This window comes from Heptranchias perlo, chromosome 2 (assembly GCF_035084215.1).
Source record: "Heptranchias perlo isolate sHepPer1 chromosome 2, sHepPer1.hap1, whole genome shotgun sequence".
Taxonomy (NCBI): Eukaryota; Metazoa; Chordata; class Chondrichthyes; order Hexanchiformes; family Hexanchidae; genus Heptranchias; species Heptranchias perlo.
Window position 1 is genome coordinate 162394380 of NC_090326.1, and position 25207 is coordinate 162419586.

The following is a 25207-nucleotide window of genomic DNA, read 5'->3' on the forward strand; positions in this document are numbered from 1 at the left end:
TAGAGAGAGACAGAGGAGGGAGAAGAGAGAGAGACAAACAGGGGAGGGGAGAGAGAAAGAGACACACACAGGGGAGGGGAGAGAGAGAGAGAAAGAGACAGGGAAGGGGAGAGAGAGAGAAAGAAAAAGAGAGACAGGGAAGGGGAGAGAGAGAGAGAGAGAAAGAAAGAGAGGAGGGGAAAGAGAGAGAGAGAGGGAGGAGAGAGACAGACAGGGGAGGGGGGAGAGAAAGAGAGAGAGAGAGAGAGACACACACACACACAGAGGGGGGGGGATGAGAGAGAGAGAAAGAGAAGGGGAGAGAGAGAGAGAGAGAGAGAGAGAGAGAGAGAGAGAGAAAGGACCCTAGCAAGGAGGCAGGGTGTAAGGACAAAAATGTTATACCAAAAGAACAATGAACAAGAAACATCAGTGCCCAGCCAATGAATCCTGGGAGCTAAAGCCGGTTCCCATCAACTTTAAAAAAAAGTTCAAAGACCCTTAAGAGTCGTTTAAAAATGTAATTTAATACAAGTTGGAAATGTCGGTCTCAGATGTGACTTTGCGATTTTTAAAAGGAGTTAAGAAAGGCAGCTGATTATAGACTGCAAAACAAATGTTTCTCCCCATGATTTTCCCAAGCACACGAGCCTTGTCTTCATTAGTATGCCGCACTGCAGGTTAAGTTACACAGTGCTGACAGGAACATCTCAGCTGCAATATGTTTACGAGTATGATCTTCTCTGTCCTGATGAAGAGCCTCCATCAAGTGCTATCAATGACCATAGTCGTCATAGTCAAGAACGATCAGACTTCCTGCGTGAGGAACAGCTTGATGAGACTTAGTAATTAGCATCAACTGGAGAGGCCCAGTTTGCAGGGTATGATGGAACAGCACAAGGCAGGTTTCTGATTGCTTCCATATGGGTTGTGGCTTAACTGCACAACTGTTCCAATAATTAAAATAGTACATTTTCTAAAGGGGCAGGCACTTCATGAAATGCTTTAATGCGTTTTTGTACCATAAGGCACAAGAAAGCGTTTTGCATTCAACAGAAGAGACCATCTAATTGAATATGTACAGAAGATGTTTCCACTTGTGGGGTAGTCCAAAACTAGGGACCATTAATAAAAGACAGTCACTAATGAATCCAATAGGGAACTGAGAAACTTCTTTACTCAGAGAGTGGCGAGAATGTGGAACTTCCTACCACAAGGAGTAGTTGAGGCGAATAGCATAGATGCATTTAAGAGGAATCTGTATAAACACATGAGGAAGGAATAAAAGGACATGCTGATAGGATTAGATGAAGTAGGGTGGGAGGAGGCTCGTGTGGAGCATAAACACCAGCATGGATCTTTGGGCTGAATGGCCTGTTTCTGTGCTGTAAATTCTATGTAATAAAGGGCGCTATATAGTGGACTCGGGATTCAATGTCTATTTGCACAACATGATTGTCGCAAATTGACTTCAGGTACTATGAGCCAATGAAGCAACAGGCGTGCAGATCTTAGCACGTGAAGGAGTGGAGATGCTACAGTCACAAGAGGACTGCATCAGTAAAACACAAGTTTCTTGCTCTCTTTAGATATTTAGGTTTAGGCTATTCCCCTCCTACTTACTTCGAGCCCTTGTTCAATGACACACCCAATTCTTGTTATTTAGCTATGTGAAGCAGCCCAGGTAGCTTGGTGCAACTGGGCTATATGGGCAGAGACGTTGTTTTATGGTTGACTGAATAGGCCCAATTCCATTCACAGGATTGAAGGCAGACAAATGGGATTGAAACCAGAAAAATATTCAAAGCCCAGATGTTTTCTACTCAAGGATATTAGACAAGGAAGCTGGGGTGAATGAATTATATTCTTCCATAGCTCGCTTGATTCAAGAACAGTACCAGAGGATTGGAAGTTAGCAAATGTTGCACCCTTACTCAAGGAGTCAAGTCTAACTAACATGGCTGATAGAGTCATTGGGCAGGTGGATAGAGGAGGATTAATGGATGCCATATATATGGGTTTTCAGAAGGCATTTGTTAAGATTCCACATCAAAGATTGCAAACGAAAACTGAAACGCAAAGAACTGAAGGCAATCTCATGACACCGACAGCAACTGATCAAGTTAGGAATCAGAGAACTGGGATAAAAGGGGAAATTCTAGGATTGGTGGGCAGTGACAAGTGATATGCGAAGGGGACAGAAAATTGTAAAGGAACACAGATTAAGCAAAGGAACCTTGGCAGATACATTTTGACGTAAAGTAATGTGAAGTGGCACAAGAATGGCAGATAGGAATGCAATTGAAATAGGGACGGATTGGGAAGTAGATCAACAAAGAGATTATTTCCAGGTACATAAATCATAACGGTTGGCTTGCTGATACAAAAAAATGATCAAACAGATTAATCAGATGTTGGCATCGTCAAGAGGTATAAGAATATTAAAAAGCAAAATGCTTGTGCAAATATACAGAGCACTGGACAGATCTCATTTGAAATATTGCATTCAGTTTTGGGAGCCTCATTTTGCAATGGACATACTGGAGAGAGTGGTGATTCAGCAGGATAATACCTAGAATGAAGGGACTGGCAGCTAGCCAGCGGGCAGGAGTGTAATTTCAGGCAGCAGGAGGCCGAAGGGGCGGGACTGAAGGGACGGTCTGCAGGACTCGGGTACGTCGCAGAGAAGGGGTTTCCTACTCCTCCTAGCCCCACAAGGAAAATTTTTTTTTTTTTAAATTACCTCTTCTGGGTCCGTATCCTCTTCCTGCTACCTTCACCTGCTGGGAAAGCCACAACTGTATCCCCGCTCGGGCCACCAGTTAAAATAGCAGACACGGCCCGATGACATCATCAGACCCCAATCTGCATATTTAAAGGAGGACCCCATCGGCTTCAGGCCTTTCCACCTGCTCAGACGAGCAGATTAAAATAGAAGACAGCAGGAACTGGCGAGATGTCGGCGGTTAAGTCTCCTGGACCATTTTCACTGTCCGACTGCCCAGTTTCCACTGGGAAGGCAGGGTTATAATCGTCCCTTTAGAATTAGGACTAAATCGATTTTAAAAAGCGAATCCAGGCAAAACTTCACACAAAGGATTGTAAGAATGTGGAACACATTGCCCCAGGAAGCCAGACGAGCAAAGTCAATTGAGGTGTTTAATAGATACATACTTTAAAAGTAAGGACATTACGGGATATGAAGAATGGCCAAGATGATGGCACTGGCTCGATGGGCCAAATGACCAACTCCTGGTCCTATGATTCACCAGCGATGTTTTGGGGATCGTATTCCATGGTTCTACCCATTTTCCCGCGAAACTCGCAAAGCTGTTGGGAAAATGCCAGGCTCCTGCTCAGTGTGTCCTCTTGAAGAGAGGACATTAGTGAGTCATATGGGAAACGCAAGTACGGAGTGTCCTACGATGCAAGGCACTGGAGACCCAACTTTTAAAAAACAGAATACCTTCTAGTGCAGGGTTGGGGATGGGGATGGGAGGGGGAAGGAAGGTTTCAGGAAGAAGCAGATCCAGTTTAAAACCTATACCTGCTGAGATGGGATCTGCATATCGCAGTGAAACGAAGTCTGTACAATGATTTCAGGAATAAATCTCAACGGGTTGCATATGTCATTTTGCACTACTGTAGTCACTTGTGATTTCTCAGACCTGACAAAACAATTTAGGTCACAGGACTCAAAATGGAGGCCTCAGAAGGAAAAGTCAGCAGGGCCATTAGCTGACAAACGTCTCTGGTCTGCAGCAAGATCCTCCATCATAATAAGGATCTGTCATAATACTGCTTCAGGCGTGCAGACAGAGTTTGCTTATTTTAAGAGCACTCCCCGCATGCAGTTCAGGGAGTGGGCACAATACAGTGAGCACACACTATATTAAATGGTCTATACATAGCTGCTATTATCGATTCACTACTAAAAAGGACTGGTCTGCTCAACTGTTGTTTGTTTTGAACACTACTGTCACAGTACCTTGTAAAATAAATCTGCCTGAATTTCACGTTTTGGTGAATGGAATCACAGAACGGTTACAGCACGGAAGGAGGCTGTTTGGCCTAGCGTGTCCGTTCCGGATCTATGTAAGAGCAATCTGGCTAGTCCCACTCCCTCGCCCTATCGCGGTAGCCTTCAAATTTTTTCCTCTCAAGTACTTATCCAGTTCCCTTTTGAAGGCCATGATTGAATCTGCCTCCACCACCCCTTCGGGCAGTGCATTCCAGATCCTAACCACTCGCTGTGTAAAAAAGTTTTTTTCTCCTGTCACCTTTGGTTCTTTTGCCAATCACCTTAAATCTATGCCCTCTGGTTCTTGACCCTTCCGCCAATGGGAACAGTTTCTCTCTCTCTATTCTGTCTAGACCCCTTCATAATTTTGAACACCTCTATCAAATCTCCTCTCAACCTTCTCTGTTCCAAGGAGAACAATCCCAGCTTCTCCAGTCTATCCCCGTAACTGAGGTCCCTCATCCCTGGAATCATTTTAGTAAATCTTTTCTGCACTCTCTCTAAGGCCTTCACATCTTTCCTAAAGTGCGGTGCCCAGAACTGGACACAATACTCCAGTTGTGGTCGAACCAGTGTTTTATAAAAGTTCATCATAACTTTCTTGCTTTTGTAGTCTATGCCTCTATCTATAAAACCCAGGATCCCGTATGCTTTTTTAACCGCTTTCTCAACATGCCCTGCCACTCTCAACGATTTGTGCACATATACCCCCAGATCTCTCTGTTCCTGCACCCCTTTTAGAGTTGTGCCTTCTAGTTCATATTGCCTCTCCTTGTTCTTCCTCCCGAAATGTATCACTTCGCATTTTTCTGCGTTAAATTTCATCTGCCACGTGTCCACCCATTCCACCAACCTGTCTATATCCTCTTGAAGTCTATCACTATCCTCCTCACTTTTCACTACTTTCCCAAGTTTTGTGTCATCTGCAAATTTGGAAATTGTGCCCTGTACACCCAAGTCCAAGTCATTAATATATCAAGAAAAGCAGTGATCCTAGTATCGACCCCTGGGGAAAGCCACTGTACACCTCCCTCCAGTCCGAAAAACCGTTCACCACTATTCTCTGTTTCCTGTCCCTTAGCCAATTTTGTATCCATGTTGCTACTGCCCCCTTTATTCCATGGGCTTCAATCTTGATGATAAGGCTAGTTCGCGGTACTTTATCAAACATCTTTTGAAAGTCCATTTACACCACATCAACCGCATTGCCCTCGTCGACCCTCTCTGTTACCTCATCAAAAAACTCTACCAGGTTAGTTAAACCCGATTTGCCTTTAACAGATCCGTGCTGGCTTTCCCTAATCAATCCACACTTGTCCAAGTGACTGCTAATTCTGTCCCGGTTTATTATTTCTAAAAGTTTCCCCACCACCGAGGTTAAACTGACTTGCCCAGAGTTGCTGGGTTTATCATTACACCCTTTTTTGAACAAGGGTGCATCATTTACAATTTTCCAGTCCTCTGGCACCACCCCCATATCTAAGGAGGATTGGAAGATTTATGACCAGTACCTCCACAATTTCTACCCTTACTTCCCTCATTAACCTAGGATGTATCCTATCCGGACCGGGTGACGTATCCACTTTAAGTACAGCTAGCCTTTCTAGTACCTCTATCAATTATTAGCCCATCCAGTATCTCAACTATATCTTCCTTTCCCGAGACTCTGACAGCATCTTCTTCCTTGGTAAAGACGGATGCAAAGTACTCATTTAGTACCTCGGCCATGCGCTTTGCCTCCATGAGTAGATCTCCTTTACAGTCCCTAATCGGCCACACCCCTCCTCTTACTACCCATTTACTGTTTACATGCCTATAAAAGACTTTTGGATTCCTTTTTATATTTGCCACCAGTCTATTCTCACACTCTCTCTTTGCCTCTCTTATTTCCTTTTTCACTTCCCCTCTGAACTCTCTATATTCAGCCTGTTTCTCATTTGTGTTATCAACCTGACATGTCATATGCCCCTTTTTTCGGCTTCATCTTACTCTCTATCTCTTTTGTCATCCAGGGAGCTCTGGCTTTAGTTGCCCTACCTTTCTCCCTCATGGGAATGTACCTAGACTGTACCCAAACCATCTCCTCCTTAAAGGCCGCCCATTGTTCAATTATAGTTTTACCTGCCAATCTTTGATTCCAGTTTACCCGGGCCAGGTCAGTTCTCATCCCATTGAAATTGGCCCTCCTCCAATTGAGTATTTTTACTTTAGAGTGACCCATGTCCTTTTCCATGGCTATTCTAAACCTTATGATCTCTGCTCCCTAAATGCTCTCGCACTGACACTTGCTCCACTTGGCCCATCTCATTCCCCAGAACCAAGTCCAGCAATGCCTCCTTCCTCGTTGGGCTAGAAACGTACTGGACAAGAAAGTTCTCCTGAACACACTTCAAAAATTTCTCCCCCTCTGTGCCCCTTATATTATTAGTTATTCCAGTCTATATTAGGATAGGTGAAGTCCTCTGTTATCACTACTCTATGGCTTTTGCACCTCTGTAATTTCCTTGCAAATTTGCTGCTTTATCTCCTTCCCACTAGTTGGTGGCCTATCGAATACACCCAGTAGTGTAATGGCACCTCTATTGTTTCTTAAATCTAACCAAATAGATTCTGTCCTTGACCCCTCCAGGACATCCTCTCTCTCCAGTACTGCAATATTCTCCTTAATCAATACTGCCATCCCCCCTCCTTGCTTTCCTTCCCTCTCTTTCCTGAACACCTTGTATCCAGGAATATTTAGTACGTAATCCTGCCCTTTTTTAAGCCAGGTCTCCGTTATCGCCACGACATCATATTCCCATGTGGCTAACTGCGCCTGCAGCTCACCAACCTTGTTTACTACACTTTGTGCGTTTACACACATGCACTGTAAACCTATCTTAGACTTTCTTGTACTCTCTCTTAGTCTGGTCAGTAGGTTATCCCACTTGACTGATTTCCCCCATCGAGAGAGCAGGCATACAATTAGTGCCCAGGCCTCTGCCAAGGTAATCTGGTCGATAGAAGGTGGGCAAAAGCAGACCATATTTTGCACACTTTGTTTTCCTTCCTCCTCTTGTCGGAGGTGGGGGAAGCAGGGTCCAAGCCTTTGTCTGAAGCCTTAAGCTAGTGACGTAACTGAGACCAGTAACCTGCCACATGAAGCTTCATCAATCGGTTTGTAGCGTCAGTGGGACTGCTGACAGAACCGCTGTCCGACATTTAGAAAGTAAAGGAATTCAGTGGCCTTAGCGCCCAGTATTTGCCTGAAGTACAGCTCCATGTGTAACTGTAAAAAAGAGAAAGAAAGTTTGAAGTCTAAGATTTAGGACTCAAACATGATGCGTCGACACCAAAACATGACAGTGTATTGGGAGCCAAGTTGAAGTAAAGGCATTGTGCTTCAGCACCTCGCTGTAGGAAAGTTGTTTTTTCATAGGAACAGGAGTAAGCCATCCTGTCCCTTAAGCCTGTTTCATCATTCTATCAGGTCATGGCTGATCTGTATCTCAACTCCATTTATCTGCCTCTGCTCCAGATCCATTAATACCCTTACCCAATAAAAATCTATGGGAGTAATTTTGACTTTAGACATTTGTGTGGAAGGGTGATAACAGCTCAGCCACCTCGTTGGTATTCAGAATTATACGGGATTTTGATAGAGCAAGTAGAGAGAAACAGTTTCCTCTGGCAAGTGGGTCAGTAACCAGAGATCACAGATTCAAAATAATTGGTAAAAGACCTAGAGGGGAATTGAGGAGAAATTTTTTCACACAGAGGGTTGGTAAGATCTGGAATGCACTTCCTGAAAAGATGGTGGAAGCAGATTCCATAGGAACTTTTAAAGGGCAATTGGACATGTACTTGAAGAGGAGTAATTTGCAGGATTATGGGGAAAAGGCTGAAGTGTGGGACTACTAAATTGGACAGCTCTTTCAAAGAGCCGGCTTAGGCACGGCGGGCCGAATGGCCTCCTTCTGTGCTGTAAGATTCCATGATTCTATTCTAAACACCTCTTCCCATTTTCGTCTCCACTGACTTCATTACCATTCTTTAAAACTTATTTTTAAAAATTTGTATTAAGTCCACTAAGTTCCTTCCCTTGACTTATTTTAGGTGCCTTTGTGTACCACAGGTATTTTGTCCTCTTCCTCCACTGTGAAAATGGATACAAAGTACTCATTTAACACGTTTCCCATTTCCTTACTGTCCATTAAAGACAGATTCAGGTGAGTATAATGGGCCCACATTCCCCAATAACTCTCTTTTGCTTAATATATATTTATAAAAACTTTTACAGTTAGCTTTGGTATCCCTAGCAAGTTTTTAAAAAAATCATATTCCTCTTATTACTTCCTTTGTTGCTTTTTATAGCTCTCCCAGTCTTCTGGATTTTTACTTTTTCTTGCATTTGTGTAAGCCTTTTCTTTTAGATTGATACTGTCTCATCCCATTTGTTACCTCATGTGTCAGATTCCATTGACGACACCCAGCTCTACCTCACCACCACCTCTCTCGACCCCTCCACTGTCTCTCATTTGTCACACTGCTTGTCCGACATCTAGTACTGGATGAGCAAAAATTTCCTCCAACTACATATTGGGAAGACTGAAATCATTGTCTTTGGTCCCCACTGCAAACTCCATTCCTTAGCCACCAACTCCATCCCTCTCCCTGGCCACTGTCTGAGGCTGAACCAGTCCGCTTGCAAACGTAGCGTCCTATTTGACCCTGAGATGAGTTTCGCACCACATATCCCCTCCATCACCAAGGCCACCTCCGTAACATCGCCCGTCTCCGCCCTGCCTCAGCTCATCTGCTGCTGAAACCCTCATCCATGCCTTTGTTACCTCTAGACGTGACCATTCCAATGCTCTCCTGGCCAGCCTTCCATCTTCCACCCTCCATAATCTTGAGCTGATCCAAAACTCTGCTACCCATATCCTAACTTGCACCTATCACTCCTCTGCTCGCTGACCTCCATGGGCTCCTGGTCCGGGAATGCCTCGATTTTAAAATTCTCATCCTTGTTTTCAAAGCCCTCCACGGCCTCACCCCTCCCTATCTCTGTAACTTCCTCCAGCCCTACAATCCTCCCAGATCTCTGCGCTCCTCCAATTCTTGCCTCTTGTGCAGCCCTGATTTTCATCACTCCACCATTGGCGGCCGTGCCTTCAGCTGCCTGGGCCCTAAGCTCTGGAATTCCCTCCCTAAACCTCTCTGTCTCTACCTCTCTCCTCCTTTAAGACGCTCCTTAAAACCTACCTTTTTGACCAAGATTTTAGTCACCTGTCCTAATACCTCCTTATGTGGCTCGGTTTTTAAATTTTTTTTGATAATCACTCCTGTGAAGAACCTTGGGACATTTTACGACGTTAAAGGCGCTATATAAATGCAAGTTGTTGTTGACCATGGTTTCTTAACTGCACAAGGGGAGCCTTTGCCTTTTAATGGTATGCACTGGTTTTGTATCGTACCAAATAATTCCTTGAATACTTTCCACCGTTTGTAGATTTACCCATTAACAGTTCATTTCTCATCCCTTTGAAGTTTGCCTTACTTCAATTTAAAAGCTTGGTTTGTGACTCTCCCTTCTCCCTCTCAAATCTAACATCAAATTCAATCATATTATGGTCACTATTTGCGCTATGCTCCCTTACTATCAGATTGTTAACTAATTCTGGTTCGTTACTCAAGACTAAAGCCACTATGGCCTGTTCCCTTGTCAGTTTTAAAATGTATTGTTCCAGAAAACATTCTAGAAATTTATTGCCTTTACTACTTAAGCTGTTTTGCTTCTCCTAGTCTGTGTGAAAATTAATATCTTCCATTATAACCACATTATTTTTGCTACTTGCTTTCCTGATCTCGATATTTATACATCACCCCACTATTTCACTACTGTCAGGTCTTTAAACAACTGCTACCAGAGTCTTCTCAAAGGAAGGGCAGATACCTTGCGGCAGGATTTGTGTGGGTTTTTAAAAAAATTAGTTTCAGTTCACCGATGACTCTGTTGTTAAATGCACCACAAAGTGTGGTACTGAGCGATAGCAACCTGGAGGCTCCAAAGTTTGATCCCAAGTCAGTGCTGGGTTTTTTTTTTGATTGAGGCTGGAGCAGCATAACAATTGGCCTTAGTGTCTCTGAGTTAAGGAAGGGGTGGGGGTAGAATTTCAGTTAGCGTTCCCACTCCTTATCAGTGACACCGGTTGGAAAATGCACGTCTGTGGACTTTTGCTAAGGACCAGATAGAGCTGAGCTGCCCGCAGCCAAATTGCCTGCTAACATTTACAATTCAAGCTGACACAAGAACAGCCACTTGGGAAAGGTGATGGGAGAGTTGGCAGAACTTGTTCAACTATATCCCAGTGGAATTTCCTGCTTTCAGAGTTGAAGGGCAGAAAAAACAGTTGGGAAAAAAGAAAACAGACAAATAGTTTTTTTTAATTTTCAGACGAACACTCAAAAGATCAGGTCACTTTAGACGCTCATCTGGAGCACACATTTAAAGCTTAGGACAAAAGAATCAGCGCACATCAATTTAATCAGGTCAACAATCACAGAATTTACTTCTTAAAAAGTGTGTGAAGTAAACACCAGCCAAAGGATAAACGCCAAATGTTAACCTTTCATCAAAGTCAAGACGCTCCCACCACTGGTGCCAACTCTCTGCACTTGGGACAGTTTATGCGCCTCCATATCCTGCCACCTACCAAAACTACAAGTCAGGAACTTTCAGGGTTGAGCTGTCTACTCTGGTATGTGGATCGTTAAATTTGTCAGATCAAAATGTTTCAATTCTCAGACCACTTCCAAAAACATTTCACAGTTGGATTCTAGCAGATTCTCAGCTTCACACTTTTATTGTCTTTTTTTCCATTCCTTAGATCTCCTTGGACCAGAGCCCAGCTGAGACAATGAGCATGTGACTGTCGCCCACGTCCCGGCTTCGTTGTTCCATAACTGGGCACTAGTGGTTGACCAGCGCCATCCAAAATTCTCCTCTTTTCCCAGCAAGGTTCCTCTCCTAACAGCTGAAATCCGGAGCTCACCGTGTAGGGAGTCTCAAGCTTGAACCCATTTCCGGCTACCTTGCGGGATAGTAGGCTGGAGCTCCAACTCCCTGTGCTACAAACTCTCTCAAATCTTTTGTTGCTTCATAATTATAAAGTGCAGGAACAAGTCCATCAGTAAAAGCTCAATTGTTTGGCAGTGCTCCATTCCTCTGGCGTGTTTTGAGATATATTCCTAAATACTTGAAGAGGAAATATTGGCAGGGCAATGGGGAAAGAACAGGGGTGTGGGACTAATTGGATATCTCTTCCTAAGAACTGACACAGGCACGATGGCCTCCTTCTGTGGGGTATCATTCCATGAGTCTGCCCTTTCAGAAAATGGTCCCCTGTGCTGAGATGGTTTACTCATGAAATCTTTACACAAAACTAATTGCAGGAGATGTCAATGTTACTTTTGCCCCCCCTTACATTATCCTCAATTTACACACACTGTGACATCTGCTGCCACATGACATCCTTCCACCTTTCTCATGAGGAGAACGAACAGCAAGATCTCAAGAGTTTCAGATAGGACAGTGGAGTGCTTGGTTCAGGAACACTATTATTAGGCTGTGTCGGAAAGATTTATTCCACTGTTCACTCCAAACAGAGCCCTAGGCAGAAATAGAATAGGTGCAATACATCTTTTTCATCTCTGCCGATGTTAGAATCACACTGTTAATAGTGTCCATATAAATTGAAATTTGGTACAAGGCATCAATGAACTTAAGTAACAAAGAGCGAGGAAAATTGAAATTTATGCTTTTAATTATCATGCATTTAAATGGATATAGGGAATGCTAACAATCCAACACTAATAATTTAAATGTTCCTGAAATAGAAGCATAAAAATTAGATTAAAAATTTAATATATATTGTGTACAATTTCTCTTTTGTCTTGGAACAAAGCTTGGATATTAAAGGACAGTCTGGGGAAAGGAGTGAGGTTCGTCACTGTGTCCTTCAGTTTATGGGTACAGTGGGCTTGCTTTGTGTGGACAAGACCACAAGACAGTGGGTAAATGGGATAAAAATAGTATCCCTAAACCAAATGCATTAACAGCAATGCAGGCTTCTTTGCTTCTAATGGACAGAACTACTGGTTTGCCTGGACATTTCTTCACTTAAACTGTGTAGCTGCAGGAAATGTGGTATATTTGTACCTGGAATCAGTATGTTCAATAATGAAATAACATACACCACCTCAGGTGGAGTTTCAGGTCTTAATCCAAGCCGTAGCCCATAATCTGCAGTTTGGCGTACTCACAATAAATCACTAGATATTCAAAATCAGTGGCTAATTAGCTGAACGAATAAACTAACGAGCCTCTACAAAGCACTCATCAAAGGTTTAGAATAGTTGGCATTAGGAAGCCATTTACTCTCCTTTTATGACATTGGTTAAACCACATAAATCAGGTCAGCTGGGTTCAGTCTGTTATAGGATGTGCACTGTACTTACCAAACGTGCAACATCTTCAAAACTAGATCTTTATCCCAATCAAACCTCCCCCTCAACTTCTCCCACTGACTACTAGCTTGTGTTCCATTACTAACCACCTATCTGCCTGCCTGTGACTCCCCTACAACTCAATGTTTGATGCCAAAAAGGATCACCTATTGCTAATTAAGAGGCTGCTTTTTGACACCACACATACAGAATGAAATAGTGAGCTGACAAACCATTTGTGCTTGTCATGGGCAATTGCTTTTATTGCTAAATCTTTGCCATGGACATTTCAGTCACTTTCTTCTAGGTTCCCACCTTACTAAATGATACCCGGACTTCAAGGGTTAAGTTACGAGGAGAGATTACACAAATTGGGGTTGTATTCTCTGGAGTTTCGAAGGTTAAAGGGTGATCTGATCGAAGTTTATAAGACATTAAGGGGAACAGATGGGGTGGATAGAGAGAAACTATTTCCGCTGGTTGGGCATTTTAGGAGTAGGGGGCACAGTCTAAAAATTAGAGCCAGACCTTTCAGGAGCGAGATTAGAAAACATTTCTACACACAAAGGGTGGTAGAAGTTCGGAACTCTCTTCCGCAAACGGCAATTGATACTAGCTCAATTGCTAAATTTAAATCTGAGATAGATAGCTTTTTGGCAACCAAAGGTATTAAGGGATATGGGCCAAAGGCAGGAATATGGAGTTAGATCACAGATCAGCCATGATCTTATCAAATGGCGGAGCAGGCACGAGGGGCTGAATGGCCTACTCCTGTTCCTATGTTCCTATTAACCATTGGACGAAGCACAAAAGAACTAAATTGGTGGCTAGGACTACCATACAATTTCGCACCAAAAGACTCACCTGGATAATGCCACCATGCCAAACTACATTAATGGCACTGGCACCTACCAACTCACCTAGGTGATAATTCTTCACGTGAGCCTGCACAGCATGGAAAAGGGGTAGGGTATTTTAGAACTTTTTTCCCAATTAAGCAAAGTCACTGACTTTGACATTCGGTCTGGAGTATGCTTTATCATTCTCACTTAAATTGGTCAGTTGCCCTGCACGGTTTTTAGTTAATGCCTTACAGCGTCAGCTTTGGCTCAGTGGGAGCACTCACCTCGGTGTCAAAAGGTCATGGGTTCAAGTCCCACTCCAGAGACTCGAGAACCTAATCCAGGCTGACACTTCAGTGCAGTACTAAGGGAGTGCTGCACTGTCAGAGGTGCCGTCTTTTGGATGAGATATTAAACTGAGGCCCCGCCTGACCTCTCAAAGATCCCATGGTCCTATTTGAAGAAAAACAGGGGCGTTCTCCCGGTGCCCTGGCGAACACTTATCCCTCAACCAACACCACAAACACAGATTTAGTGGTCATTTATCTCGGTGCTGTTTGTGGGATCTTGCTGTGTGCAAATTGGCTGCTGCGTTTTCCTACCACAGTGTCTACAATTCAGAACTACTTCATTGGCTGCGAAGCGCATTGGGGCCTCCTGAGGACACGATAGGCGTTATATAAATGCAAGTTCTTTTTTTTCCATTCTTCACAAGAATCTAAGCTTTTGATTAGCTACAAAACTGGTCTTTAAAACTGATTGGAAGCCAGTGAAAACCATTTTATTACAAAATGGATGGTAGGAGGGAGAGGCATAAGGAGAGCTGGAGATTTTAATGTTAAAATAAACAGCAAATAGGGCAAAGAATAGGTTGGAGATAGTAAGGAAGTCAAGGATGGTATCAGGTTAAAAGAAAAAGCATACAACATGGCAAAGATTACTGGTAAGCACGAAGATTGGGAAAATTTTAAAAACCAGCAAAGGATGACTAAAAGAATAATAAAGAGGGAGAAAATAAATTATGAGAGTAAACTAGCAAAAAATATAAAAACTGACAGTAAAAGCTTCTACAAGTATATAAAAAGGAAGAGGGTAGCTAAAGTAAACATTGGTCCCTTACAGGATGAGATTGGGGAAATAATAATGGAAAACAAGGAAATGGCAGAGGAATTGAACAGATATTTTGTATCTGTCTTCACAGTAGAAGATACTAATAACATACCAATAATAGTCAAAAATCAAGGGGCAAAGGGGAAGGAGGAACTAAAAACAATCACTAGGTAAACTAATGGGCCTAAAGGCTGACAAGTCCCCTGCATCATTAAGGGGGTCTTCAAGGAGGTGGCCACAGAGATAGTGGATGCATTGGTTGTAATCTTCCAGAATTCACTAGATTCTGGAAAGGTCCCAGCGGATTGGAAAACTACAAACCTATTCAAGAAGGGAGTGAGACAGAAAGCAGGTAACTATAGACCAGTTAGCCTAACATCTGTCATTGGGAAAATGCTAGAATCCATTATTAAGGAAGGAGTAGCGGGACATTTGGAGACTCATAATACAATCAAGGAGAGTCAACATGGTTTTATGAAGGGGAAATCGTGTCTGACAAATTTATTAGAGTTCTTTGAGGAAGTAACAGGCAGGATGGATAAAGGGGAACCAATGGATGCAGTATATTTGGATTTCCAAAAGGCATTCGATAAGGTGCCACATAAAAGATTACTGCACAAGATAAGAGCTCATGGCGTTGGGGGTAATATACTGGTATGGATAGAGGATTGGCTAACTAACAGAAAACAAAGAGTCGGGATAAAAGGGTCATTTTCAAAATGGCAATCTGTAACTAGTGGGGTGCCACAGGGATCAGTGCTGGGGCCTCAACTATTTACAATATATATCAATGACTTGGATGAAGGAACAGAGTGTCTTGTGGCCAAATTTGCTGATAACACAAAGATAGGTGGAAAAGTAAGTTGCAATGAGGACACAAAGTGTCTGCAAAGGGATTTTGACAGGTTAAGCGAATGGGCAAAAATTTGGCTGATGGCATATAATGTAGGAAAATGAGGGGCATAGATAAGGTCGATAGTCAAAATCTTTTCCCAAAGGTAGGGGAGTCAATAACGAGTGGACATAGATTTAAGGTGAGAGGAGAGAGATACAAAAGGGTCCAGAGGGGCAATTTTTTCACTCAAAGGGTGGTGAGTGTCTGGAACGAGCTGCCAGAGGCAGTAGTAGAGGCGGGTACAATTTTGTCTTTTAAAATGCATTTGGACAGTTACATGGGTAAGATGGGTATAGAGGGATATGGGCCAAGTGCAGGCAATTGGGACTAGCTTAGTGGTATAAACTGGGCGACATGGACATGTTGGGCCGAAGGGCCTGCTTCCATGTTGTAACTTCTATGATTCTAGGATTCCATCCATTTTGGGAGGAAAAATAAAAAAGCAAAATATTATTTAAATGGAGAAATATTACAAAATGCTGCGGTACAGAGGGATCTGGGTGTCCTCATACGTGAAACATGGGTGCAGCAGGTAATCCGTAAGGCAAACGGAATATTGGCCTTTATTTCTAGGGGGATGGAGTATAAAAGCAGGGGAGTCATGCTACAACTGTACAGGGTGCTGGTGAGACCACACCTGGAGTACTGCGTACAGTTCTGGTGCCCTTATTTAAGGAAGGGCGTCCTTGCATTGGAGGCAGTGCAGAGAAGGTTCATTAGGTTGATTCTGGGTATGGAAGGGTCTTGAGGAAAGATTGAACGTTGATGGGTACGGATGAACAAAGAAACCTAGGCATTCAAAATAGATCATAATAGATCAATAGCAAGTACAAAGGAAGGTAGATAAAGCTATAAAAAGAATCAAAAGAATTTTGGGTCTTATAAATAGGAACATCAAGTACGAAAGTGAAGAGACAATGATCAATTGGAACAAGTCAATGGTTAGGCCACAGAGTATTGCATCCAGTTTTGGGCACCCAATTATAGAAATGACATTAAAGCCACAAAAGCATACAGCATTGATTCTTCAGTCTGATGCCCAAGGTTGGAAACTATAGATATGAGGAGATTGATGTACTGGGATAACTTACACTAGGTTTAGGGAATTAATGAGGATTTAAAATTATGAGCAGTTTTGATGATAGTTTTTCCCTGATCACCCTGTTACCTTTGGTTAGGAAGTCAGTGACTAGGGTCAACAGTTTCAAAGTTTTAGATTGCTCCAGCAAATAGCTGGCACAGCCACGATGCAGCAAATGGCCTTCTCCTGTGCTGAAAACTTCTACAGTTATCACTTTCACTTTCTCAGCATGTCCGAAAATTACTTTTGAAGTGCAGTCATTGTTGTTACGTTGACAATTGGAGCAGCTAATCTGCACACAGCAAGATCCCACAAATGACCGGTTAGTTTGTTTTTGCTGGTGTTGATCGCGGGATAACTATAAATCAGGAAGGACTCCCTACTCTTCTTGAATCAGTGCAATGTGATCCTCTACAACCCACAGGACCCCCGTTTAATATCTCAGCATAAAGATGGCAGTCATGACAATGCAGCACTCCCTTAATAAGGTACTTAAATGTTAGCCTAGATTATGTACTCAAGTCCTGGAATGGGACTTGAACCATACTATACAAAATAATCTAAAATAAAAAAATGTAATAAAGCTATTCCTGATTACTGTAGCACTTTATGATGTAATCAGTTTTTGTGTCTATATCAATGCATGGGATGAAGTCCAACCAAACCAGTCAGCCCCAAAGAGAGAAGAGTTTCCCTGAAGCTGTCTCAGGTTAAAACCTCTCCTGGTTTCCTCCCATTTATCTGAGCTAATGGAATCTGAACCTTTCATTCACTTACTTGACCCAATTTTGAATGTCTACAGCTTTGTCTGATGGCAAGGCTTCACTTAACAGAGCAGCCCAGTCAAGGCATAAAATGAATCAGCAAATGAGACTCACTCTCTCTCTCTCTATTTTAGTTAGACCTTTAGTTAAAACACAGACCACAATTTCAGTCCAGGAAACCCTGAATCTACATTTGCACATGAAAGCTTGTTTTGGACTGTAGCTTCGAGATGAGAAAAGCTTTTTACAACACAAAAAAGAAATGAAATGAAAGAGACCAAATTTTTTGAAGTGAAAAAAAAACTAGATTTGTAAACAAGTACTATTGTGGAGCACTGTTATTCCCCACAGTGTGAACTTTCAACTTAAAATGACACCTCATGAAAGTTTAGAATTGTGCTACAAAAATATTTGCCGGATAGTTGCTTTAACAGGAACTTCAAATGTCTGAACCTGCTCCAGCAGTTTGCACCTTGGCCAAAAATACTTTAGGAGCCCCATCTGTAACACCATCTCTAAATATGCAAAGTCTTCATTATTGGAATCCTTTGCAAGAAAGCTAAGTGCTTTAAGTGGTCAATTAATTGTGAAACAGCAACAGAACAGACAATCTGAAAGGTACTTCAATCTGCTGCCAAAACACCTCAAAACCTACCATTACCAAAGGTTTGCAACTTTTAGTTTAAGGATGGAAATATTGGCACACATTTAAAATTATGAAGCAAGTAGCTGGTAGAACTTGGCTCTGACCAGGAGGGACATCAATTGTACTCATTTTTTCCTCATTTTTGATGAGTTTCTGATCTGAAACAATTTTGATCCGACAACTGATTTCCTAATGGAGTATTGCACTTACAGTGGGAGTCACTCAGGAACGAAAGAAAGAATAAATTGACACTCTTGAGATGCAGTTCACGTGTGGATGTTCCCTCACCAAACGCTTTCTAAATAATGGCAGTGAAACAATACGCACCTTAGCGATCGACCCATTCTCTTCCACCGTCGGGGCTTGAGCATTGCAGTTGCTGTTGTTGGTCGGTGAGTCGACATTGTAGTCACGAAAGCAACAGAAGAATGAGTTGAAGAAGCTACGACTCCTCTGCTTCTTCAAGCTGATGCTGCTCTGAGAAACTGAAAGAGAATGTGATTTAGCAGAAGAGAAATAGATGGCATTATTTATAGAAGAGTGTTCTGGACATAGATACAGGAACGCTTATCCTCAAATGTTCCAGTCCCCCCCCTCATTAAATCCACCTCCTTTCCCTTCCCTTGAGAGGATATCAAGAGTCACAAAGACTATATATAGGTCTTTTAAGATACACAAAGACAGGTTAAGAGAGTAGAGTTTGTTTTCTCGTTAAAAGAGGAATTTTCAACATGACGAAGTGCAGACAAAACTGATCCAAGCCCATTGTTCATTATGGTGAAGGGTTCAATTACCAGGGAACACAAGTTAAAAATCAGACGAGTTAGGAGCAGAAAATCAAGTCAGCTGGAACTTTCTTTGTCCAAAAGGTAGACTTGTGCAATAAGTTAACAGGGAAGTCTATGGGCTCAATAGACAATTACATGTGTTGCTGGAGGGAGAAGGGATTACAGGGTAGGTGGGGTTGATGTAAGAAAAAGGAATGAGTTTGTTCTGCCTAAGGCTGCTTGGTCCTGAATCAGGCATCCAAGACACCACCCTGTTGCCCGTGGAAAGCCTGATCTTGATCAACATGTGTTTTGTAGCAAGTATTTCACGGTAATGGTCTTTTCCTATCCTAAAAATTGTTATGCACACTCACAACTCCACTGACCCCTCACAATCACAAAATTCTCCTTGGCAAGTATGGAATAAATCTAGACTGTAGTCCAGTTACCCTCAAAACACCTTAATGGAGCCACCAGCAGGTTGTGTAGTACAGAAAGCAACCTTACACCCTCTCCGTCCCCAACCCAATTATTGCATCGTCTTCCAAGAGGCCCCACATGGGGCTCATACAAATCCAAATGTCAGTTGAGAATAGTTTTCAAACTCGGTCACTGTTGCCATTACCCTCATAAAGCACATCAGACCTGACAATACAGTCAACACTGCACACTCCCAGATAACCTTTACCAGCAATGAGGTACAACACACTACTGCTAGGGTTGCCAACCATCCTTGATTGGCCTGGAGTCTCCAGGAATTGAAGATAAATCTCCAGGAGACTGCTGCGAGCATATTCAGAGAGAAAAATCATAGGGACATTAACAAAAAATGCACGTTGTTTTAATTTTCTTTGAGGACTAGTTGTAAAAATATTGGGAAATGGGAAACTTGGCCTTTTGACTGAATCATCCAATCGAGCAACAAAGAGTCTGTTCCCTTCAACTTGTTACGGGAGGGCAGTGCGTCACAAGGATGGACGCGTTGGGTGACCAGTGGCGGGAGTGTGGAGGTGAGGCAATTGGAGGTGAGAGATCATGTGATGAAACCTCCCATGAACGAATTTTTAAAAATTGAGACTTAGTCTGTTCCATCCCTGGGGAGTTGCACTTTACTGTACTGCTTATTCAAACTGTAGTGTAATTCCTGTAGAGTGTGGAGAGGTATCGGTATGGGCAATCTCTGCCTCCATTACTACCTGACCAACTTTCGATCTATGGTGGTAGCAAGACAGAGAGACTAGTAATAGCTAGAGTTGACGATGAAGGAACGGCGATATATTTCCAAGTCAGGATAGTGTGTGACTTGGAGGGGAATGTGCAGGCGGTGGTGCTCCCATGCGCCTGCAGTCTACATTATTTGATGGTGTTGTATTATGGTACAGGACTAGCAACCCAAGAGTTCAAATCTCATCATGGCTAGTTGTGAAGATGACTGCAATAAATCTGCGCTGGCACCAGAGAAGTAAGCTTGAAAGCTGCCGGACTGTCGTAAAAACCCAACTGGTTTACGAAAGCCCCTCAGAAAAGAGACCCAGTGTGGTCAGTCCCATGCTCTGTTGGGGCACTCAATCACCGCAGGGGAAAACTAGGCAATAAATGCCACCTCGCCCACATTCCAAGAACATTTTCTTTTAAAAAAGACCCATAAAACCCTCTAAACATAGAGTCATAGAGTTATACAGCACGGATAGAGGCCCTTCGGCCCATCGTGTCCGCGCCGGCCATCAGCCCTGTCTACTCTAATCCCATATTCCAGCATTTGGTCCGTAGCCTTGTATGCTATGGCATTTCAAGTGCTCATCCAAATGCTTCTTGAATGTTGAGGGTTCCTGCCTCCACAACCCTTTCAGACAGTGAGTTCCAGACTCCAACCACCCTCTGGGTGAAAAAGTTCTTTCTCAAATCCCCTCTAAACCTCCCGCCTTTTACCTTGAATCTATGTCCCCTTGTTATAGAACCCTCAACGAAGGGAAAAAGCTCCTTAGTATCCATCCTATCTGTGCCCCTCATAATTTTGTACACCTCAATCATGTCCCCCCTCAGCCTCCTCTGCTCCAAGGAAAACAAACCCAATCTTCCCAGTCTCTCTTCATAGCTGAAGCGCTCCAGCCCTGGTAACATCCTGGTGAATCTCCTCTGCACCCTCTCCAAAGCGATCACATCCTTCCTGTAGTGTGGCGACCAGAACTGCACACAGTACTCCAGCTGTGGCCTAACCAGTGTTTTATACAGCTCCATCATAACCTCCTTGCTCTTATATTCTATGCCTCGGCTAATAAAGGCAAGTATCCCATATGCCTTCTTTACCACCTTATCTACCTGTTCCGCCGCCTTCAGGGATCTGTGAACTTGCACACCAAGATCCCTCTAACCCTCTGTCTTGCCTAGGGTCCTCCCATTCATTGTGTATTCCCTTGCCTTGTTAGTCCCTCCAAAGTGCATCACCTCGCACTTTTCCGGGTTAAATTCCATTTGCCACTGTTCCGCCCATCTGACCAACCCATCTATATCGTCCTGCAGACTGAGGTTATCCTCCTCGCTATTTACCACCCTACCAATCTTTGTATCATCAGCGAACTTACTGATCATACCTTTTACATTCATATCCAAGTCATTAATGTAGACCACAAACAGCAAGGGACCCAGCACCGATCCCTGTGGTACCCCACTGGCCACAGGCTTCCAGTCACAAAAACAACCTTCGACCATCACCCTCTGCCTTCTGCCACTAAGCCAGTTTTGTATCCAAAGTGCCAAGGCACCCTGGATTCCATGGGCTCGTACCTTCTTGACCAGTCTCCTGTGGGGGACTTTATCGAAGGCCTTACTGAAATCCATGTATACCACATCCACTGCGTTACCCTCATCCACACGCCTAGTCACCCCCTCAAAAAATTCAATCAAATTAGTCAGACATGATCTTCCCTTGACAAAGCCATGTTGACTATCCCTGATTAATCCTTGCTTCTCCAAGTGGAGACTAATTTTGTCCTTCAGAATTTTTTCCAATAATTTTCCTACCACTGATGTTAGGCTCACTGGCCTGTAGTTCCCCGGTTTTTCCCTACTCCCCTTCTTGAATAATGGTATTACATTAGCGGTTCTCCAGTCCTCTGGCACATCCCCTGTGGCCAGAGAGGTTCTGAATATATGTGTCAGAGCCCCCGCAATCTCCTCCTTTGCCTCACACAGTAGGATTATTTTTTTTTCCTTTCCAAGTGCTGCTCTTTCCCCCCCCCTCCTTAGGTAGGGAGTTCCAGGATTTTGACCCAGCGACGATGAAGAAACGGCGATATATTTCTAAGTCGGGATGGTGTGTGACTTGGAGGGGAACGTGCAGGTGGTGTTGTTCCCATGTGCCTGCTGCTCTTGTCCTTCTAAGTGGTAGAGGTCACGGGTTTGGGAGGTGCTGTCGAAGAAGCCTTGGCGAGTTACTGCAGTGCATCCTGTGGATGGTACACACTGCAGCCACTGTGCGCCGGTAGTGAAGGGAGTGAATGTCTAGGGTGGTGGATGGGGTGCCAATCAAGCGGGCTGCTTTATCTTGGATGGTGTCGAGCTTCTTGAGTGTTGTTGGAGCTGCACTCATCCAGGCAAGTGGAGAGTATTCCATCACACTCCTGACTTGTGCCTTGTAGATGGTGGAAAGGCTTTGGGGAGTCAGGAGGTGAGTCACTCGCCGCAGAATACCCAGCCTCTGACCTGCTCTCGTAGCCACGGTATTTATATGGCTGGTCCAGTTAAGTTTCTGGTCAATGGTGACCCCCAGGATGTTGATGGTGGGGGATTCGGCGATGGTAATGCCGTTGAATGTCATGGGGAGGTGGTTAGACTCTCTCTTGTTGGAGATGGTCATTGCCTGGCACTTATCTGGCGCAAATGTTACTTGCCACTTATCAGCCCAAGACTGGATGTTGTCCAGGTCTTGCTGCATGCAGGCTCGGACTGCTTCATTATCTGAGGGGTTGCGAATGGAACTGAACACTGTGCAGTCATCAGCGAACATCCCCATTTCTGACCTTATGATGGAGAGAAGGTCATTGATGAAGCAGCTGAAGATGGTTGGGCCGAGGACACTGCCCTGAGGAACTCCTGCAGCAATGCCCTTCTGGCAGCTATGTCCTTCAGGACTCGGCCAGCTTGGTCAGTAGTGGTGCTACCGAGTCACTCTTGGTGATGGACATTGAAATCCCCCACCCAGAGTACATTTTGTGCCCTTGCTACCCTCAGTGCTTCCTCCAAGTGGTGTTCAACATGGAGGAGGACTGATTCATCAGCTGAGGGAGGACGGTAGGTGGCATCAGCAGGAGGTTTCCCTGCCCATGTTTGACCTGATGCCATGAGATTTCATGGGGTCCAGAGTCAACGTTGAGGGCCACTCCCTCCTGACTGTATATCACTGTACCACCACTTCTGGTGGGTCTGTCCTGCCGGTGGGACAGGACATACCCAGGGATGGTGATGGAAGAGTCTGGGATGTTGGCTGAAAGGTATGATCCTGTGAGTATGGCTATGTCAGGCTGTTGCTTGACTAGTCTGTGGGACAGCTCTCCCAATTTTGGCACAAGTCCCCAGATGTTAGTGAGGAGGACTTTGCAGGGTCGACTGGGCTTGGTTTGCCGTTGTCGTGTCCGGTGCCTCGTGGTCCGATGCCGTGTGGTCCGTCCGGTTTTATTCTTATTATGACTTTTCGTAGCTGCACCATTACATGGATCAGAGGCAAACAGAGAATGAAGTGCCTTTTAATTCAAATAACGTGGCTGGAACGAGGTCACACTGTTGCCATCTGTGTGTGCTGCTACATTACACTTCAAAAGTACTACATTGGTGTAAAGTGCTTTGGGATGTCCTGAGGTTGTGAAAGGCACAATATAAATGCAAGTCTTTCTTTTTTGCTACAAATTCTACATAATCTCCTACAGCACAAACTTGCCGTGGTTAGCCCAGCAGCAAAATTTATAGAAGTGGCTATTCCAGAAACCAGCTGGTAGTGACAATAGCCCTTAAGTCACCATCTATCACCTCTTTCAAAAAGGAGTACACATCAAAGTAGGAGATTTTACAAAATGTTTGCAGGACCAACTGAAGGTCCTTTCACACTACAGGAGTGCAGCCAGAGGTCACACAGGTATTGCTGGACTCCACACTGTAAAAAGGCCTGAGCAACCAACAGTGCTGAGCCACACAAAAAGTGAGACTACAATTCTGCTGCCGGGTCAAGGGAGCCCGTTTCAGTTATGTAAACGCAGGGTTGCCAGACCAGCCATTAGCTTTCTGTGGGTCTCCGAATTAAAAGTGGAGCCCAGATCCCGATATCCAGGGTAAAAGTGGGAGAATGGTGCACTGAGGTCATCGTCCTGAACCAGGATACAGTGGTCAGCACAAAGTAGAAGTTTCCCCATAGTGCTTTGCGATATCATTTTGGTTTTTGGCACTTATTCTGCCTTTTAGGTTTAAACTTTTTGTTACTGTGGGGCCCGTTTCTATACATGCACCCATGTATGCAGAAAGAGACAATCACAAGTGGCACGGTAGGCTGAAGTATCAACACGCAAAAAGAGCTTGCATTTACATAGTGCCTTTCACAACCCCAGGACGTCCCAAAGCGCTTTACAGCCAATGAGGTATTTTCGAAGTGTAGTCACTGTCGTAATGTAGGAAATGCGGCAGACAATTTGCGCACAGCAAGGTCCCACACACAGCAATGTGATGACGACCAGATAATCTGTCTTTTTTAGTGACGTTGGTTGAGGGATAAATATTGGCCCAGGACAGTGGGGAGAACTCCCCTGCTCTTCTTCAAAATGTGAACACCCATAGCGACAGTACACACAAGGCTGTGCCAGTCATTTTCCACACATCAAGTTTGAGCGCTCGGCCCCTGCGCTGCGGGAAAGTGCTAGGCACGGGCAAGGTGAGGCGTTCCCCGCAGGGAGAGAGAGAGGGAATATTAACAAATGAATCAACAAAAGCCCAGCGGTTGTGTTCAGGACACCAGTGAAGAGCTGCAAGCAGGGTGGCTGCCGTCTCAGACAAGGTCAATGAATTTCACAGGAACACCCAATAAGCAGCAGGGGTAAAAATGCTTTCAAAAGGTCACTTGATTAGGTATTCAGTTTGACCAGCAGTTCTATATATTAAAATAACAAGACCCCTTTGTTCTGTCTGCAGCCCTGTATATACCGGCAGGTTGCATATTTTAAAATGTTCCGAAATCGGTGACGAAACTCCAAAACAGCTCTTCAAGTAAAGTTCACACACTGTGAAACCATGTTGTTTTCATTTCCAAAAATGCACATATCGTAATTAACCATTTACTGGATCTCAGCTTCTTCCAGCGTGCATTATGGAGCCACTTTGTAAAACGATCTCAGAAAGCGCGTCGTAACAACGGTCAAGCTACATTAAAGGTTCATTCTTCCATTAAGGAAGCAGCCCTAGACAATGAGTGTCATTTTAGAGGTTATGCATTTATCGCTGAACTCTACTTGGGAGTTACTGCTCTACAAATCTGAAAATGTGTCTGGCATAATTGCCACAATCCTGCAAGCCCCCCACCCCCCCATCACATTCAACTCAAAAGTTTACAGCATCCATCGTTACTGTGGAAATACA

General features: G+C 43.9%; 1 protein-coding gene across 4 annotated transcripts in view; it reads right to left on the reverse strand.

Moving 5' to 3' along the window:
• ctdspla (CTD (carboxy-terminal domain, RNA polymerase II, polypeptide A) small phosphatase-like a) overlaps positions 1-25207 on the reverse strand; it is a 169462-nt gene that overhangs the window by 44229 nt on the left and 100026 nt on the right. For all 4 annotated transcript variants that reach the window (XM_067968399.1, XM_067968373.1, XM_067968390.1 and 1 more), the window contains exon 2: positions 18153-18310. In XM_067968399.1, the coding sequence (XP_067824500.1) occupies positions 18153-18310 (158 nt within the window). The remainder of the gene's footprint in view (positions 1-18152; positions 18311-25207) is intronic.